The sequence below is a fragment of the Eumetopias jubatus genome, unplaced genomic scaffold, assembly GCF_037043125.1.
Source record: "Eumetopias jubatus isolate StellerSeaLion01/CBP00866 unplaced genomic scaffold, mEumJub1_p1.0 scaffold_7, whole genome shotgun sequence".
NCBI classification, from domain to species: Eukaryota; Metazoa; Chordata; class Mammalia; order Carnivora; family Otariidae; genus Eumetopias; species Eumetopias jubatus.
In genome coordinates this window covers 75,474,682-75,493,814 of record NW_028274813.1, presented here as the reverse complement: position 1 = coordinate 75,493,814, position 19,133 = coordinate 75,474,682, and the positions used below count along the sequence as shown (strand labels likewise).

Sequence of the window (19,133 nt, the reverse complement as noted above, 5' to 3'; positions counted from 1 at the left end):
TATCTTCTTTTTTTTTTTAAATGACATATAATGTATTATTTGTTTCAGAGGTACAGGTCTGTGATAAGTCTTTTTAAAGAGGTTTGAACAAAATACTTTTCACTGCACCATGATGCCTTTCATGGTTTAGGCTGCTTAGATCATGTGTTCAGCATTCTAGGGCAGTGCTTCTCAAATGGTGAAGACATAGGTTCCTCTCCCCACCTCCCCACTCATGGATTGATACTCTAGTAAATACAAAATCATACATCTGGGTTTTGCTGTGATGTGAAATTGCTAGATAAGTTTCTTAGCACTCTCAATTTCTTTCTTTTTAAAAAATATTTTATTTATTTATTTGACAGAGAGAGAGACAGCGAGAGCAGGAACACAAGCAGGGGGAGTGGGAGAGAGAGAAGCAGGCTTCCTGCTGAGCAGGGAGCCCGATGTGGGACTCGATCCCAGGACTCCGGGATCATGACCTGAGCCGAAGGCATACGCTTAATGACTGAGCCACCCAGGTGCCCAGCACTCTTAATTTCTGTGCATACCATGATGCAAACTCAGACAGTTTATGGATCTGCACCTCTGTGTGGACCACTTCTTCATTACTTCAGGGAATCTAAATATGAATAAGTCACAATATCTGCTTTCAAGGAGCTTACAGTCTTTTCGTAAGTTAGAACTGTACTTGGGTTACTAAAACACAAGACATAGTAAAATAAATGCTAGTGATATAAAGCAAGACTTAAAATTTAATAAGCCTTGAAGATAAATATGTTCCAGAGGTGGGGAGTTAGGATGGAGGGTCTGTTTGTCAAAATAAGCCTTGTAGTTTTGGAAGTGAATGAAATAGTTTAGAAGTGGTGAGGAGTTTTGTGTGATTGAACCAAAAATCAAAAGAATTTGGTGTTGAATTCTTATTACCCAAGTTGACCAATCTTGTAACTCAGGACAAGGATCATAGTATCTACCCTGGGAGGAAGCAGAGTATTAAATGCAGAGAAAACTTTGTGGCTATACTAGTAATAATAAAGCAAGACTTTATAGACATTGTAAACACTTAAGTAATTTTAAAGATGAATATATTCCCAGAGGTGGGCACTGGGATGGAAGAGAAGAAGGGTCCGGCTTCCAGATAAAGGCTTATGGACTTGGAAGGGATTGAAATAGTGATTAGTTCTGCGTGACTGGGGCCAGATCGTATCAGTTTTGAACCAAAAATCAAAAGGTTTGGCTCATGTTGACTATGTTATAACTCATGAGTAATCACGGCATCAACCCCAAGAGGAAGCAGAGGGTATCAAATGCAGAGACAACCTGGTGGTAGAAAGCAGCTCCACATGACAGCCACCATTTTTCTGGGTAATCACAGTTGAGAGGCCATGAGCATATCAGGTTGGTTCTAATGCTATAGTAGAAACAGGCCTTCATAATTTTGACTTCTCTCCCAATCTATTAACATAATTATCATAATTTACATTTTCTCCTATGTCCTTCTTCAGGTAGGAGTGCCAACAAAGCCAATGGATGGAACGAATCACTCCGTGGTGTCCGAGTTTGTGTTCCTGGGACTCACCAACTCCTGGGAGATCCAACTTCTCCTCTTTGTGTTCTCCTCCACGTTTTATGTGGCAAGCATGATGGGAAACTCCCTCATCATGCTCGCTGTGGCTTCTAACCCTCATTTGCACTCCCCCATGTACTTTCTGTTGGCCAACCTCTCCTTCATTGACCTAGGAGTTTCTTCAGCCACTTCTCCCAAGATGATTTATGACCTCTTCAGAAAGCGTAAAGTCATCTCCTTTGGTGGCTGCATCGCTCAAATCTTCTTTATCCACGTCATTGGTGGTGTGGAGATGGTGCTGCTCATTGCCATGGCCTTTGACAGATATGTTGCCATATGTAAGCCTCTCCACTATCTGACCATCATGAGCCCAAGAATGTGCATCTTCTTCTTAGTGGCTGCCTGGATGACTGGCCTTATCCACTCTGTGGTTCAACTGGCTTTTGTGGTAAACTTACCCTTCTGTGGTCCTAATGTATTGGACAGCTTTTACTGTGACCTTCCTCGGTTCATCAAACTTGCCTGCACAGACACCTACCGACTAGAGTTCATGGTCACAGCCAATAGTGGATTCATCTCTGTTGGCTCCTTCTTCATACTGATCATTTCCTATATCAAGATCATTCTCACTGTTCAGAAACACTCTTCAGCTGGTTCATCCAAGGCTCTGTCTACACTGTCAGCTCACGTCACTGTGGTATTCTTGTTCTTTGGTCCTTTGATTTTTTTTTATACATGGCCAACTCTCTCCATAGACCTGGATAAGTTTCTGGCCATCTTTGATGCTGTTCTCACTCCTTTCCTGAATCCAGTCATCTATACATTCAGGAATCAAGAAATGAAGGTGGCAATGAGGAGAATATGCAGACAGCTAGTGAGTTACAGGAAGATCTCTTAAGTGATGCCTGTATTGTGAAGAGCCCTTGTTGACTACTGATGTTCATTATTGATGGTCAAACTTAGAGAAAAGCTCTTGTTTTCTTATCTTGATTTGATTATACATGATGATACTGGGTCTATTTTGTCTTTACTCAGGGGGGAGGGACATTCACTTTTGAAAAAAGAGTATTACACAGGGAGTATTTTTAAACCAATGATTATAGTAATCTCAAGATTAAATTCCTAAGGAACAGTACTTATCTGAAGTAATTTTTAGAAATATAAGAGGGTATACTTTCAGGCCTTCAGAACATGAAGTATCTCCCAATCTACTTTAATACAGTATGAATTCATCTTAACTTGACTACATCTGCAAAGTCTATTTCCAAACATGGTCACATTCACAGGTATTGGGGATTAGGATTTCAACTCATATATTTGGTAGACACAAAACCACCCACAACAGTGGTGTAGGTAGTATAGGTTCTTAGAACGAGAATGGTTGTAGTATAGCTACCTATTAATCAGAGTGAAATATATTTAAAATAAACAGAAGGAACTTCAGCTCTTTCATAGGTAATTAACTCTATTTATTTATTTATTTATTTATTTATTTTTTATTATGTTCAGTTAGCCACTGTATAGTACATAATTAGTTTTTGATGTAGTGTTCAATGATTCATTAGTTAAGTATAACACCCAGTGCTCATCACAGCATGTGCCCTCCTCAAAACTCCTCACACTGTTACCCCCTCCCCTGACCCTCCTCCCCTCTGAAACCCCCAGATTGTCTCTCGGGGTCCAATAATAGAGCATAAAGACACAAAAAGTTATTCTTGGGAGCTAAAGAATCTTGCTAACTTGTATGATTACACAGAAGGTAAAGAATAACATTTACTGCCTTTAGTCAAGAGTAGAATGAATATACCAAGGTAATTTGTCAGGTCATTGTAAATGAGAGGAAACCAAATTCTGGTCTTGCTTCAATATAGTATTTGGTTATAAAGCATTTCTGTTTTTAAAAATAAAGCAATTAAAGCTGGGCTTTGCAAACTGCCAAAATATTAACATCTATCATTGTTTATTTTCAGTCTCATTATTTATATTCATATATATATGAAACCAAGGCAAGTAGAATTTGCTTCCTGAAACTTCTATAGTTTTCTATCTACATTGGAGTTTGTCTTCCTCTTTCAAATTCTGGAATAACCAGAAATTTTATCTTAGAATAAATCTGTCCATTATCCCACTGAATAAACAAAACCAGATCCTGTTACCTTACAATTACTTCTCATACAGTCTTAATCATCCCTTTTATGACTTTAACCAAGGTAAATTAACTTTTGTTTCACAGACAGTACTCTATTAAAAAAAAAAACCCTAGAGTCTCTTTAAATTTTTTATTGTTATGTTAATCACCATACATGACATCATTAGTTTTTGATGTAGTGTTCCATGATTCATTGTTTGTGCATAACACCCAGTGCTCCACGCAGAACGTGCCCTCTTTAATACCCATCACCAGCCTAACCCATCCCCCCACCCCCCTCCCCTCTAGAACCCTCAGTTTGTTTTTCAGAGTCCATCGTCTCTCATGGTTTGTCTCCCCCTCCGATTTACTCCCCTTCATTCTTCCCCTCCTGCTATCTTCTTCTTTTCTTTTTTTTTTCTTAACATATATTGCATTATTTGTTTCAGAGGTACAGATCTGTGATTCAACAGTCTTGCACAATTCACAGCGCTCACCATAGCACATACCCTCCCCAATAAAAAAACCCTAGAGTCTGACAGCAGTAGTCTAAGTGAGAAAAACTGGTTTTAATCAGGAATTATTACAATAGGGGAAAAGGGATCTCAGTATAGAACTGGGCTTCATATCCAGTACAATTAGAACAAGTGTGGATTTATAGCCAAAGAGCAGATGGGAGGTGGTTGGTGGATAGAAATTACTAAGGAGAGAATTCTTGCCAAACTGACCTAATAGGATTCTTGCTGAAGGCAGGCCAGAGTGATCAGATATTGAGAGTAAGTATTTAAGAATCAGATATTAAAGGTGAGGGGTTTTCTCTAAACTGACTTAATAGGATTCTAGTTATAATTGGTCTATGCAAGCCCAGCAAGGATGGGGGCTTAGTGGAGTTGAGGGCTAGTGGAGAAGAGTGCTCAGAGGAGCCTGATTAAAGTTTGGTCAAGAAGACTGATTTGTCCGGGCTGCCCAGGTGGCCTCTGCCAGCTGGCCTTCTCCTCAGATCTCAGATTGATTTATGGATGCCTGGGGTGGGCTCATGACTTCTGGTTTTATGCCTGGACAAAATAGATTCCCTGCTGTGAGGAGCTTGGTGAAATCAAGACTCAGCTGACACTCTAGCTGCTCCTTTGGCTTTCCCACCCCTGTAGGACGCAGGTTCTGTCGGTCAAGAAAAATCTGGAGTAAATGAGCTCAGCTGTTGCAAAATGAAGGAATGGATTTATTGAAACAAAATCGTAGCTTCTTTTTTGTTCTTTTGAAGGGTCAGCATATGTAATTATTTTAACAGAGGAAGTCAAGTCAGAGGGCTAATAACTCCAATATTGGTACTTGGCCTGGTGGCACTTTTGGGGAGGAATATTAATTTAATAACTATTACATTTTGCTTCCTAAAAGTTTATTTCCTCTACTAGTTTGGACACAGCTGTGGGGCATTCTGCACACATTGGTTTATGCTGTTGGTGGGTCTCCTGGCTTCTCAAATCGTGGCTTGTGGGTTTGACTCTATCCATTTGGAGGGGTTTTGGGGCCCCAAAGCCTTTACTCCTTGTGGTTTGTCCCTGACAGCAGACAAAGCTTCACATTGCCTTTATTTCTTTTGAAGGACCTATTTTTCATGCTACTTGTCCTGATTGTTTTCATAGTGTTCAAATCTGTATTTTTGTATGTAGAGGGAAATAATTTTCTCAACACTAATCACTAATAAATATTGTGTGAAATTGCCATGAAGGAGTTCTTGTCTAATAAATGGACATGTAAAAGTGAAAAAAAAAGAAGATGGATCTGTTAACTTAAGGTGGGTAATTAAGAATTGCCTCTCATATATTATTATGTTAACAGACTAAGAAGGCTCAGGAATGTTCAAAATATAATCCCGTTTTCACAAACATCCTAATTACACCTTCTTAATGGTATTAAACATTATTATTATTATTATTTAAAAAATTTTTAATTTAAGTTCAATTTAGTTAACATATAGTGTATTAATAGTTTCAGGGGTAGAATTTAGTGATTCATCAGTTGCATATAACACCCAGTGCTCATTACATCAAGTGCCCTCCTTAATGCCCATCATCCAATTATCCCATTGCCTCACCCACCTCCCCTCCAGCAACCCTCAGTTTCTTTCCTATAGTTAAGAGTCTCCTTTCTTGGAGTAGTAAAAATGAACAAATTTATTAACACGATCCAAAGATGCACCCTATAAAAGTATGAGTAAAGTGATACACTCACATACACATACACACACACCCCCGATGTTTCAACACTGAATCTCATTTAAAAATTATCCAGTGAATATCTACTAATTACTGTATTAACACTAACCCAAAATCTTAAAAACAACTCAGGATCTTAGAAACTATATTTCAGTAGACTCACTATAAAACTGAATTATATTTCCAAATGACTGAACACCTGATTTTACATTTTCCATAATTTTAAATGCTTCCTTTATACTCCATTCTGATAAAAACACAAACAGACCTATAGCTATTTTATAAAACATGTTACCAAACCAGTCTATGTGCATACTTTTATTTTGATTATATTTGGATTCTCACATTAAAATGTTCTGAGCCACAGAAAAACATTCTGAGCCATAATTTCTATGAGATTTTTCCTCATGAAAAACATTGCATATATAAAACAGTAGAAATCTGGCTTTATTTTTTTGGAGTTTGGGGAATAGTAGATTTAAGTCAGAACTTATTAATCTCCACAAAGCAATACTAACAGAACTCCTTTAGGAGGGTTTATATTTATTAATACATTCTGGAAGTAGGAAAATATTTCACATTCATAAAACGAGAGGAAAAGCTTCCTCAATTACAGAAACACAGTCACACATAAAACTACTAGGCCAGTTCTAGAATTTCAGGTACTGATTTGGACTTGGGTTTATCAAAAAATTAAAATTGTAGATTGATTGATACATAAAATCTCACACCAGATCTCTAATGAAACTTTTATTCTGTTACCAATGGAAACAAGACAAATTCTATATCCAATGGAAGCAAGACAAACAGATTGAAAAAATGGAGACAAACAGATTAAAAAAAAGTCACCTAACAAACCAAATTTTATCTTTCATCTCTCATCTAGTAGAGAATAGGTCCTTACCATCCCAATACAGATTACCAAACAATCAGATCATGAAACTTAATTCATATTCTCTGTTACAACCAACGAGAAATAATCTATCAGTCCTGTGCCAACCAGGCTTGGAACCAAATCTGGTCAAGAACCAAAAACAAACAAACAAACAAAAAACTACCAAAGCAGAAAAACAAAACCAAGACCTGAGTGTCAGTGAAGGTAATGTTTTACTGCTGGTTGGGATTCATCATGCAAACCAAGAAGAGACATTCTTGGCTTAAACATCCTATGAGGAGCATTCCTTGGGTAACAGTTTACTGGCTCCAGAAAGTGAGTCTACTTAGATATATTGATGGGACCTTCAGAGCAGTCAAAGAACAATTTTCAAAAAGTTAAAAATGTAACTCATATAAAGTGAACATGTGTCAGTTATTTATGTAACTCACTAATGAGGGAACCAACAGGGTGGTAAACTGTTTCCAATCAGGTTTTGATAGAATCCATTTCTAAGACAGACTGGATCCTACTGTAAATGATCCTTAAGATCATGATTTTATCAATTCTATGATTCTGACTAATGCCAGTGTTTTATAAATGAGCTGAAGCTCAGTGACCACTTCAGATCTTTTAAGAGACAAACCTGAGGGAAAAAGCTAGAGTCAGATTACCTCTTATTTACAAAACATTTTTAAATTAGATTTTTCTCATTTATTACATTTTAATATGTCATTTTCTCTTGATGGGACCCTAACTGATATAAGCATTTGATATATAAGACATAGAAACAGTTTATATTTTAAGATATTTAAAAAGTTTAAAATTAAGAAATAGTATGAATAATGTTGAACTTCACTATTAATTAGGGAAATTCAAATTAAATAAATTCTCTAGGCCGAAAGCCCATATGCAGTGTGGAACAAATGTAGAAATTTTCTCAGCTTTCTGGCATAAAGATTTCAGTCTTAAAATTTGGAAACAAAGTCCAAGTGATAATGCAGTTAGAATATAGGTTTATTGGCTAAGATGCTGATACATTTTTCATGGGTTTATAAAGGATCCAAGCTCTATAATGATGATAACACCCAGGGCTCCTCTGATCTGGTAGTTCCACTCTTTATGGGTCATGAGTCCACCAACCTAGCAGAAAGGAAGGCATCAATAAGCACTGTCCATTGCTAATGTAATTATCCTTTGTCCTAATTAGTAAGTCTCTCATATGACTAGTATCTGAATGCATTCTTTCTGTTCATTAATTAAACAGTTGTGGTCATGGGACTTCCATGTGGTCAAGGGACTATTTAACAATATATATTAAAAATGAAACTGCATAAAATATTTCCTAGAAACTCCACTTCTCATTATATATCCTTTGGAAGCACACAGACATATGTGTAACAACACATATAACAATTTTTGTTATTATCTTATAAAAGCAACATTGGGAAAACCCAGATGTTCACTTATGGGAGAATGTTAAACTGTTCTGATGGCTATTCTCTAATTGTCTTTCCATATCTAATTTTCATTGTGTCGACTTTCCTCTGTGCCCTGTAAACTGAACTTTATGGACTAAATCAACCAGTTGCTGTGCGCTTTGACTTCTGCTTGAGTGTAGCTAATGGAGGCTATTGTAGAGATCTGGAGGACATGAAGAGTGAAACCTGGGTATTAAGTCCCTCAGCTTCCTCCCTTCCGTACTTTGTGTTGACAATTACTGCATTCTTCCACCAAAGCCCTCAGTTCTTGTTGGTGGCCTTATTCTATTCCAATAGCTCTTTCTCTGGTTTATGGTAGTGTTTCCTCCCATTGTTTATGAGCTTTAGGGATAGTAATAGCACCCTGTAGTTACAAGTCCTGGATACTTTAACATTCCTTGCTGATTTCCCTTATTACCACCTACACCTTATTCATTATATTTTCCCCATTTACTCCATTTGAATGAGACATTTTTTCCTAGTGGAACCCTAACATGACTATTTGTATAAAGAGAAGTCCCAGGAAACAGCCCCTCACAATGGGATTCTGGGAATGGTTGGCTCACATAGAGGAATACCTGTACATCTTCCTTGTCTGGGGCACACTGGACTTTGATCCTATGTGGCACATATCCCCCAGACAAGGAAGATATATATTTTTACTCAGATTATCACTTTTGCTTTTATGGAATAAAGTTCAAGTGAAAAGCAAGGCTATAAATCATATTCAAGCAAGTGTCACAGTCACTTGATCTCCCAACTCCTTACCCTTTTTGCTGGCAGAACACTATCTTCATTGAAGTCTGAATGAACCAGTCTTTCCTTGAATAAAAATATATTTTTGGCTTTACCTGGAACTGTTGTGTTTAGGACCATTCTAAGAGTTAGGTCCCAACATATTCTGAAGAGAGAAGTACAAGGACTGTTCTGATAATATACAGTTTTGTACTAAAACAATTGTAGGATCTTGCCAATATTGGTAAAGTCTGGGGAATATGTATGTGAGTGAATTCTAAGATTATTAGGCTGCAAAAGACAAAATATGAGACTAAATCAGGTAGGGTTTATTTATGCAAGTACTCACCTGATATTCAGATATTAATGTATTGATATGAGTACCTGGAGTGTTATAAATGGCCTGCTAGATTTGGTTAATTAAATCTTGTACTCAATGAAGATATTTTCATGTAAATGCCCAGTAGAGGGCATCCATTTTAGAGAAGGCTCTTAATTATGTAGATTAGATATCCATTCACTAAATTTCAATCAGCCTTGTCCCTAACCACTCCAATGCTTGCTCGCTGGGCTCATGTGTAAAGTGGTTATGGTAAAAGGGATAGAAACTATGCATGGGCTCACTACCATGGACTTCCCTTCAATAAAGTGGATCTGTCTACTACCATTGCTGAGTCCCAAACTGTCAATGGCTGAAACCAATTTGGCACCATTCCTTGGGGGGATTAGCTAGCTACCTAGTGGCACACTGATTACACTGGATCTTTTTTTATCATGGAGGCAGTGATTTATCCTAGCAGGAATATATGTATTATACACACACCCACACACATGAATACATACATGTATACATATACCTCCATATGTATATATATGTTTTTTATTTTTATATTTTTTTCCAGAGAGGGAGGGAGAAGGGGGAGGGACAGATGGAGAGGGAGAAAAAGAATCTTAAGCAGGCTTCATGCCCAACACAGAGCCAGACGTGGGGCTCAATCTCACAACACTGAGATCATGACCTGAGCTGAAATCAAGAGTTGGATGTTTATCCAACTGAGCTACCCAGGCATCCCAAGGAATAGATATATATTTCACAATGAATTTGCCTTGCTAGTCCATTGTCATGGCTTCGTACTCTGTCAACTTAGCTAAACCAGAACTATGTTTCCAGAATTCCCTTCCATGCATGTTTCCATGTTAGAGTTCACCACAAGAAAAATTTGTGTGAAATTTGGAAGATGGAAGTGAAGCAGTAGACATCTTTGGTCTGAAGGACAGTATAGGGCTCATTATAGCTCATACATGTTCCTGGCTCACCTTGCTGATGTGGGACAACAACTTGGGCCTGTAGCTCCTTTAGCTCCTACTGGATCTCCATCTTCAGGTTCCTCCAAGTCCTGGGCCAGGTGCAACTGCATCTTTATAATGAAGGGCATCAGTTTATTAGGTAGGCCACCTGCATCATCAAAATTAGAAGCAGTGAGAGACATAGTTCAAGTTTGTCATTGGTCATCTTCACTTCCTGTCCATTTTCCCTTCCAGACTGTTGGGCTTCAGGCCCAGCATGACACTCAGTGGTCACAAACTTACCTAGACTGCTTAACGGATTCCACATTGCATAAAGTCTAGTCCCTTTAAGAAATTGCCTTCTTTTAAATCACTCATAGTAGTTCCACTTCTCTGATCAAACTCTTGCACTCAAGAGTGATACACCCTCAATGTATCTGCCAGCACAGTCATTTGCAGATTTATAGAATGTCTTATTATTACTACTATATCTACAGAACATTGCATCTTTCCAGGGGATACATTTTATAGCAATTGAAATATACTCACACACATATGGAATTCATTAGTCTACGTGCATGCTCTATCAGTAATAAATTAGTGGAATGACCTACTGAGGTGCAGTTACAGCACTAGTTGGGGCACTACTTGGAATGATAACATCCTATACTACAGGATGTATTATAGGCCTGTGGTAAGTTACAGAAGCAGCTGTGTTATTTTCACAGCTCCTCTTGGGTCACCCTCTTCTCTAGCTACAGATTTTACTTGTGGTCTTAGAAACCATTCTTTCCCCATCTTATGTAACTCCAGGAATGATAAGAGCTCACTTCTCTTGCCTGGGTGCCTTTACAGTCTTTTGTTGGCTCCTTTAACCCTGCCTAAACACTTGTATATAATTCCTGTAGTTAACTCTCTTCAATCACCCATTTGAATATGACCTCTCTTCCTGTCTGGACTTTGATCAATACCCTGAAATATCTATAAAAATATCTAAAAAAGAAATTAACTAGAGCCATATTTATTTACACAGGTGAATAGACATAAATGTAGAGCATAAAAAAGGTCTGGAAGAATACATACCATGTGTCATTTACCCCTAGAGAAGAGGGCAGGGGTCCTGGATTAAGGCTTATGATCAAAAGGTCTTTGACTTTATCCATGGTGTTCTAAATTTTAAAATGAGAACAGACTCATGTGCTTTCTGTACAATTAAAACTTATTTAAAAATTAATATATTAGTTGATAATTTTTCTTTTTTTTTAAAGATTTATTTATTTATTTGAGAGAGTGAGAATGAGAGAGAGAGAGAGAGAGAGAGAGAGAGTACATGAGAGGGGGGAGGGTTAGAGGGAGAAGCAGTCTCCTCGCTGAGCAGGGAGCCCGAAACGGGACTTGATCCCAGGACTCCAGGATCATGACCTGAGCCGAAGGCAGTCGCTTAACCAACTGGGCCACCCAGGCGCCCCTAGTTGATAATTTTTCTTCAATCAAGTCATTCTGTGAGATTTTGTTTCCAAAGTATCATTTGTTTATTTTAAAAATTAAGATTTTATTAACTAATACACACTTTTTTCCCCAGCTAAAATGAAATAGGTTTGCAATTGTTCTATTTCAGACTACTCTACGGCTTAAGGATAATGTATCATTGAGCTGACTGATTATAGGTGTATTTCACAAAGCATAGGCTGTCTGTCATCACAGGTGAATGAAAGGGAGTTTGTGGGTCATGGACATGAATGGCCTTTGGGGAGACACTGAGAGAGGTTAATACTTGAGCTTTGGTCTAATTTTATCCTTTATATTTTAGTTTTGCTCAGTTCAACAAATACTTATAGAGTATTTACTAAGTGCCAGAAAGAGTGCAAGGCACTGGAGATAAAGAGAAAAATAAGAAAGCATCCCTGCCATTGAGGAGCTTCTTTTCTGTGAGATACAGAGAAATAGTTTCCATGTTATGTGGTAAGTATAGTGATAAAGGGATGCACAAAGGGGGTGCCTGGGTGGCTCAGTGGGGCAAGCATCTAACTCTTGATTTTGGCTGTCACTATCTCAGGGTTGTGAGCTTGAGCCCCACATTGGCTCTGTGCTGGAAACTGCTTGGGATTCTCTCTCTCTCCCTCTCTTCTACTACCCCTGCCCCCCCCCTCTAAAAAAAAAAAAAAAAGAAAGAAAGAAAGAAAAAGGGATGCACAAGATTCTTGGGAGTACAAAGAGAAGCATAGAGTAGAGCAGTGGTTTTCCACAGTAGCTGTGCATTAGAATGACCTGATGTGCTTTCAAAAAATAGACAATTGGCCCATCTCTCAAAGATTCTGATTTAACTGGTATGGGGTGGGCACAACATTTTTAAAAAGCTCTCTGTCTCTTCTCCTACCACTCTCCACACTGTACGTAATGTTCCATTAGTACTAAATGACTACAGCTTCTCAAACATGCCAAACATGCCACATCACGTGCTGCACTCCTCCTGGAATTCTTCCTGGAATACCTTCCCAGGCACCCTAAACTCCCACCTCCCATTCATTCGTCTCTCAAACTCTTTAAGTCTCTACTCAAATGCTACTTTCCCTGGGAAGTCTTCCCAGATCCCCCCAGGTAGATTTAGGGTTCCTTTCTTCTATGTTACTACCCACTGCATTGAACATGCATTATAGAATAGCTATACTATAATATAGTATAATCTATATATGGTATAGTATAATAGCTATAGTATAACAGTTATCCCGATTGGATTCAATTGCTTTGTTCGGATGTGTGTGTCTCTTCACTGGGCTCCAAGCTCCTTGTCTAGGAATTAGCACACGGGTATTGGTCCAAAAACAGGTTGAATGAATAAACTCCATGTTTAGCTCCTGGCTTTTAAGAGACTTACAATCTAATGGACTTTTTTTTTTTTTTTTCTTCCCCAAATGGCTTTCAGAGATTTTGGAGATTGTACTTAGCATGCCATCTTTGGTAGAACATCATCATTTTATGAGATATGTTCCTCCCTTCCCTCTGAAATATTTTATTTTGAAAGTATTTCAAACATACTGCAAAGATGAAAGAATTTTATGGTGAATACCTGCCTACCCACCATTTAGGTTCTACCATACTCACTGGAGAAAACATTCTTTTCAATAAATAGTGCTGGATAGTTGGATATTCACATTCAAAAGAATGAAACTAGGCCTCTATCTTACACCATTCACAGAAATTAACTTGAAATGGATTTAAATAAATCACTGATTTTATTTTTATGCACATTTTCTTTCTGGGTTGCTTGGATCAGTACCTGAAAACGCCAAAAATATATGGAATCATCAATATGTGCTGGAGGCCTATACTGGGAGGCTTCTGGAAAAGGAAATCTTTGAGCAGGTTTTGAAGGGTAAAAGATGCATGGCTCTCTCCTGTCTCCAGGACTTGTCTGCTGTTCCTTCGCTAGAAGCATTCTTCATGCCACTCTGTCCCCCATTCTTGCTCCTCCTCACCCATTAGATCTTAGTTAACTCGACCACCAACATGAACAGTGGTCCACCCTGTTATTCTTTCCAATGTTTTTTTTAATGTGAAAGAAGTTCAAGTAAATTCTCCTGTCTACTCAGCAATTCCTTGTCCAATTCTTCTTTCTGGTGTACCTCACTGAGGCCCATTATATTTGGACAGAACCAGATATTCCAAATTTATTTGGCTTTTTATTCTATCAAAACTCCCATTTGCAGCGGCGGGCAGCAGCGGCGGCGTCGGGTGGGACGCGGAGGGGGCGGACGGAGTCCGCGGCGGCGGCGGCTGCAGTAAAGAAATGGCGGAGACCGTGGCGGACACCTGGCGGCTGATCACCAAGCCGGAGAACCTGAATGATGCCTACGGGCCGCCCAGCAACTTCCTCGAGATCGATGTGAGCAACCCGCAGACGGTGGGGGTTGGCCGGGGCCGCTTCACCACCTACGAAATCAGGGTCAAGACAAATCTGCCTATTTTCAAGCTGAAGGAATCTACTGTTAGAAGAAGATACAGTGGCTTTGAATGGCTGCGATGTGAATTAGAAAGAGAGAGCAAGGTTGTAGTCGTCCCCCCCCCCCCCCCCCCCCCCCCCGCTCCCTGGAAAAGCATTTTTGCGTCAGCTTCCTTTTAGAGGAGATGATGGAATATTTGATGACAATTTTATTGAAGAAAGGAAGCAAGGGCTAGAGCAGTTTATAAACAAGGTCGCTGGTCATCCTCTGGCACAGAATGAACGTTGTCTTCACATGTTTTTTCAGGATGAAATTATAGATAAAAGCTATACTCCATCTAAAATAAGACATGCCTGAAATTTGGTGAGAAGGGGCAAAACAAAAAACAAAAAACAAAACAAAAAAAACCTTTCCGTGACTATTATTCATATGCACCAGTGAAGTTCTAACTAACTTTTAGCATGTTGCACAGAAACTGGTATAACTTGCCTTCAGTATACTAACATTCATGTGCTCGGTTTTGTTTTGGCAGTTGACAGGAAGTTAATTTGCTTTAGTGAAAATCCCTCATTCCAGCCTTTCTATATAAATAGCTCTTCCTTAATGAAGGGGAGTAAGTCAGAGGGGGAGACGAACCAGGAGAGATGATGGACTCTGAAAAACAAACTGAGGTTTCTGGAGGGGAGGAGGGTGGGGGGATGGGTTAGCCTGGTGATGGGTATTGAGGAGGGCACATTCTGCATGGAGCACTGGGTGTTATGAACAAACAATGAATCATGGAACACTACACCAAAAAAAAAAAATTTACCAAGGCATCCTGATTAGTTATGTAAATTGATAATTAAGAAAAAAAACTAATCATTTTTTCTTTCCTTATAAAATAGAAATTTAAGAGTTCTGTTAGTCTTAATGTAATCTTTATGGTTAAAGAATCTCAAAGAGTGGTACATATAGTTTAATCTAGAACGGTATGTAATTTAAACACCTCATATGAATGAATAAAATTTGCATAACAAAATGAAAAAAAATAAATAAATAGCTCTTCCTTGCTGTTTTATTGTCTATTTATTTAGCGTACCCACTATCGCCTCACAGACCTGTTACTCCAGTATAACCCGCAGTGTCCTAACTAAAGTTACTGACTTGGTCTTATCTGCACGGTTTTTATGCTTCTTGAATCTGATTAACTAGAATATTTCTCTTACTCCTTTTTAATATGTGATGTCCCTTGACCTAATTTATGTGTAGAAGTACTACACCATTGGTTTCCAGTCCCCTATGTGTAAGATACACACTTGTAGGCAGAAAGTCTCTCCCTTCAGGCTTGTAATACCTTTCACGTGGAAGATCAATGAGGGAAATCTTTATATTCTGTATAAAAACAAAATCAAATTTATATACTAAAATCATTTGTCTAAAAATTTAAGTTGTTTTCAAATAAAAATAAAAAAGCAAGCAAACAAACAAAAAAACCCCAAAACTCCCATTTGCTTAAATACCTAAATTTGAGTTAGCTGGTACTCCCAAAAAGTGATCAGAAAAAATAATTTACATGGTATGTGAAAGACTTATCATTTAAATAAATTTTTCCTAGGCACCATTCCTTGTGTTGGCAAGGCTATTAGGCAACTCAGTTGCTATCGTATGTAACTATAGTAATAGTGGCCAAAAGGATGTTATTTTGATTTTTATGAAATGCTCAGGTAATATTTGACTTCCAAATTTTATATACTTTTTCCTTAGAAGGTATTAATGTAATAGTATTAATTTGAATTCTATCACTTTTTTTAGGTATCAGGAGCGTATACCTACCAAATGAACCAATGAATGGAGCCAATCACCCCGGGGTGTCTGAGTTTGTGTTCCTGGGACTCTCCAATTCCTGGGAGATCCAGCTTCTTTTTTGCTTTTATTGCCTTTTATATATGTCTAGGATGATGGGAATCCTTCTAGTAGGGGTCACTGTGACTTCTGACCCTTATACCCTCCCCTCCCCATGTATTCTCTGTTAGCCAATCTCTCCATCATTGACCTGATATTTTGCTCCACTGAAGCAGCCAAGATGCTTTGTGATCTTTTCAGGAAGCAGAAAGTCCTCCCCTTTGGGGGCTATCTAGCTCAGGTCTTCTTTTGCCATGCTGTTGGAGGCAATGAGATGTACTGCTCATTGCCATGGTCTTTGACAGATATATGGCCATATGTAAGCCTTTCCATTACCTGACCATTGTGAACTCATGAATGTGCATTTTGATTTTAGTGGTTGTCTGGACCATTGGTTTCATTCACATATTGGCCCAACCAGCTTTTGTGGTAAACTTGCCCCTCTGTAGCTCTAATGTATTAGATAGCTTTTACTGTGACATACCTTGGCTAATCAAATTTGCCTGTGCAGATACTTATAAACTGGTGTTCACGGTCCCTGCTAATAGTGGGTTCATTTCCTTGGCTGCTTTCTTCTTGCTCCTCCTCTCTTACATCTTCTTCTTAGCCACTCTTCAGGAACACTCCTCAGGTAGTTCATTCGAGGCTCTTTTTACTCTGTCAGCTCATATTATTGTGGTGATTTTATTCTTTGGTCCACTGATTTTTTCCATATGCGGCCCTCTCCTTCAGCACATCTCGATAAATTTATAGCCAGATTTGATGCAGTCTTCACTCCTTTTCTAAATCCAGTCATATATACATATATACATTCTTCAGGAACAGAGAGATGGAGATGGCAAAGAGGAGAGTGTTCAGTCAGCTTATGGGTTTTAGAAAAAAATCACTAAATGGCTTTATTGAAACACAAAATTTCCAAGTGACTATCGGTTAATTTTCTGTTCCTTAAAGCCAATCCTCTAGAAGAAGGGACCATCTTTCTGAGTTCTTATTTTGTTCTTTTGTTTGGAACATATTCCTCTTTTCATTTCTCTTGGCTCTCTGTTTTGGTTTCTCTACATTAAATAAAACATCTACCTCTTCCAGTTTTGAAGGAGGGGCCACATGTAGGAGAGAAAACTTATTGTTAACCCCACCCTAGCTTTTACTGTTGTCTCTCAAACCTTTGTGATAATCCAAGCAGTTCACTATATATATTTAAGGTCTGGCATGCAGGATATTTTATAGGGATCACTAGCTGTGGCAGAGAAAGGGAAGAGGTGGATTGGGCAGAGTGAGAAGTCAAACTGTAATGCAGACTTGAGAAAGCCTTGTCCAGCCTGTTAGGGCTACACTGCAGCAGGCTAAGATGGGTGCACACACACTTCCATCCCCACTGCAATCTGTCTTTGGATGAGGACATGCTCTGAAAACAGTCTTGCAGGAGCTGACGGCTGGGGCAACAAGTATTCCTTCTTTTTCTTCTTCTTTTTTTAAAAAAGAGTTATTTATTTGAGAGAGAGAGAGAGCACAAGAAGGCTCTTGTGTGTGTGTGGGGGGGGGAGGGCAAAGGGGGAGAAATCCTCAAGCTGACTCCCTGCCCAGCCTGGGCCCCAACTCAGGGCTGGATCCCAGGACCCGGAGATCACGACCTAAGCTGAAACCAAGAGTTGGTCACTGAACCAAATGAGCCACCCAGGCACCACCCCCCACTCTTTTTTTTTTAAGTAGGCTCCAAGCCCATCGTGGAACAAAATGCAGGGTTTGAACTCACAACCCTGAGATCAAGACCTGAGCTGAGATCGAGGTGGGTGCTTAATCAGGGAGCCACACAGCCGCCCCAACAAGTTCTTTTGAGGGGCATCTAAGCAGCTCACGACTATGTTCACTGCTTCAGCATAAAGGTGAAAGAAGTCTTATCCTCATTAACAGATGAGAAAACTGAGCCTATAATATATAATATATATCTCTCTATATAAATATATATTTTTAAGGATTTTATCTATTCATTTGAGAGAGAGAGAAGAAGCAGGGAGAAGGACAGAGGGAGAGGGAGAAGCAGGGCCCTTAGTGATGGACCTTGGGCTCCATCCCAGGACCTAGGGATCACAGCCCTAGCAGAAGGCAGCCGATTAACCTACTGAGCCACCCAGGAGCCCTGAGCCTATTATATTATATCTTATTTTTTTTAAAGACTTTATTTTATTTTATTTGTCAGAGAGAGAGAGCGAGAGAGAGAGTGAGCACAAGCAGGAGGAGTGGCAGGCAGAAGGAGAAGCTGGCTCCCCGTCGAGGAAGGAGCCCAATGTGGGACTCGATCCCAGGACCCTGGGATCACGACCTCAGCCAAAGGCAGATGCTTAATCCACTGAGCCACCCAAGCGTCCCAGCCTATTATATTTTAATAGCTCCCAGTAGTTGAGGGTGTGCCAAGCCTTTCAGGGTTTCAAAAGGGAGGATCTCAAACAGCACCTAGATTCAGGCGGAATGGAAGCCAGACTCTCAGGCAGTAGCTTTTAAAGTATTTAAATATACACCACAAAAATAAAAAATGGTAATTTTATGAGATGATGGAAGTGTTAACTAAGCCTATTATGACAATTATTTTGTAATGATAATATATAAGTGTATCAAATTATCACCTCCTACACCTTAAGCTTATATAATGTTTTATGTCAATTATATCTTAAAGAAGCCGGAACAAAAGTAAAAAAAATTTAAAAAATAAAAGAAATGCAAATACATACAGTTTTATGAGACCACAAGCGTAAGCGTTGTGAACCACTAGTGCCAGGTGATCCAGAGGTGTCCCCTGAGTGGCAGTCACAAAAATCGGGGCTCCAGATGAGCGTATAAGCGCCTCTCTGGGAGATGCAGAATGTATGTTAAGGAATGTTCTCGACTTTATTTTCAGTCAAATAGATCAAGTGCTGGCAAACTTTCTATAAAGGGTGATGAAAGAAAGAACTCTCTATAAAGACCTGACATTTTAGATTTCTTTCTAAGTCAGTATGTCTGTACCTTAACTTTTTGTGGGAATTCATAATGCCTGGCTAGATAAGATT

General features: G+C 38.9%; 1 protein-coding gene and 2 pseudogenes across 1 annotated transcript; all 3 read left to right on the top strand.

The window, feature by feature from the left end:
• Positions 1 to 1,496: 1,496 nt before the first annotated feature.
• On the top strand, positions 1,497 to 2,444 carry LOC114221380 (olfactory receptor 4F3/4F16/4F29-like). Its single transcript, XM_028119499.2, has one exon. The coding sequence runs from the start codon at positions 1,506 to 1,508 to the stop codon at positions 2,442 to 2,444; it is 939 nt and encodes a 312-aa protein (XP_027975300.2). The 5' UTR covers positions 1,497 to 1,505.
• Positions 2,445 to 14,020: 11,576 nt separating this feature from the next.
• Positions 14,021 to 14,592, top strand: LOC114221385 (sorting nexin-3 pseudogene; annotated as a pseudogene).
• A 1,439-nt stretch (positions 14,593 to 16,031) lies between these two features.
• Positions 16,032 to 17,023, top strand: LOC114221312 (olfactory receptor 4F6-like; annotated as a pseudogene).
• The last annotated feature ends 2,110 nt before the right edge of the window (positions 17,024 to 19,133 follow it).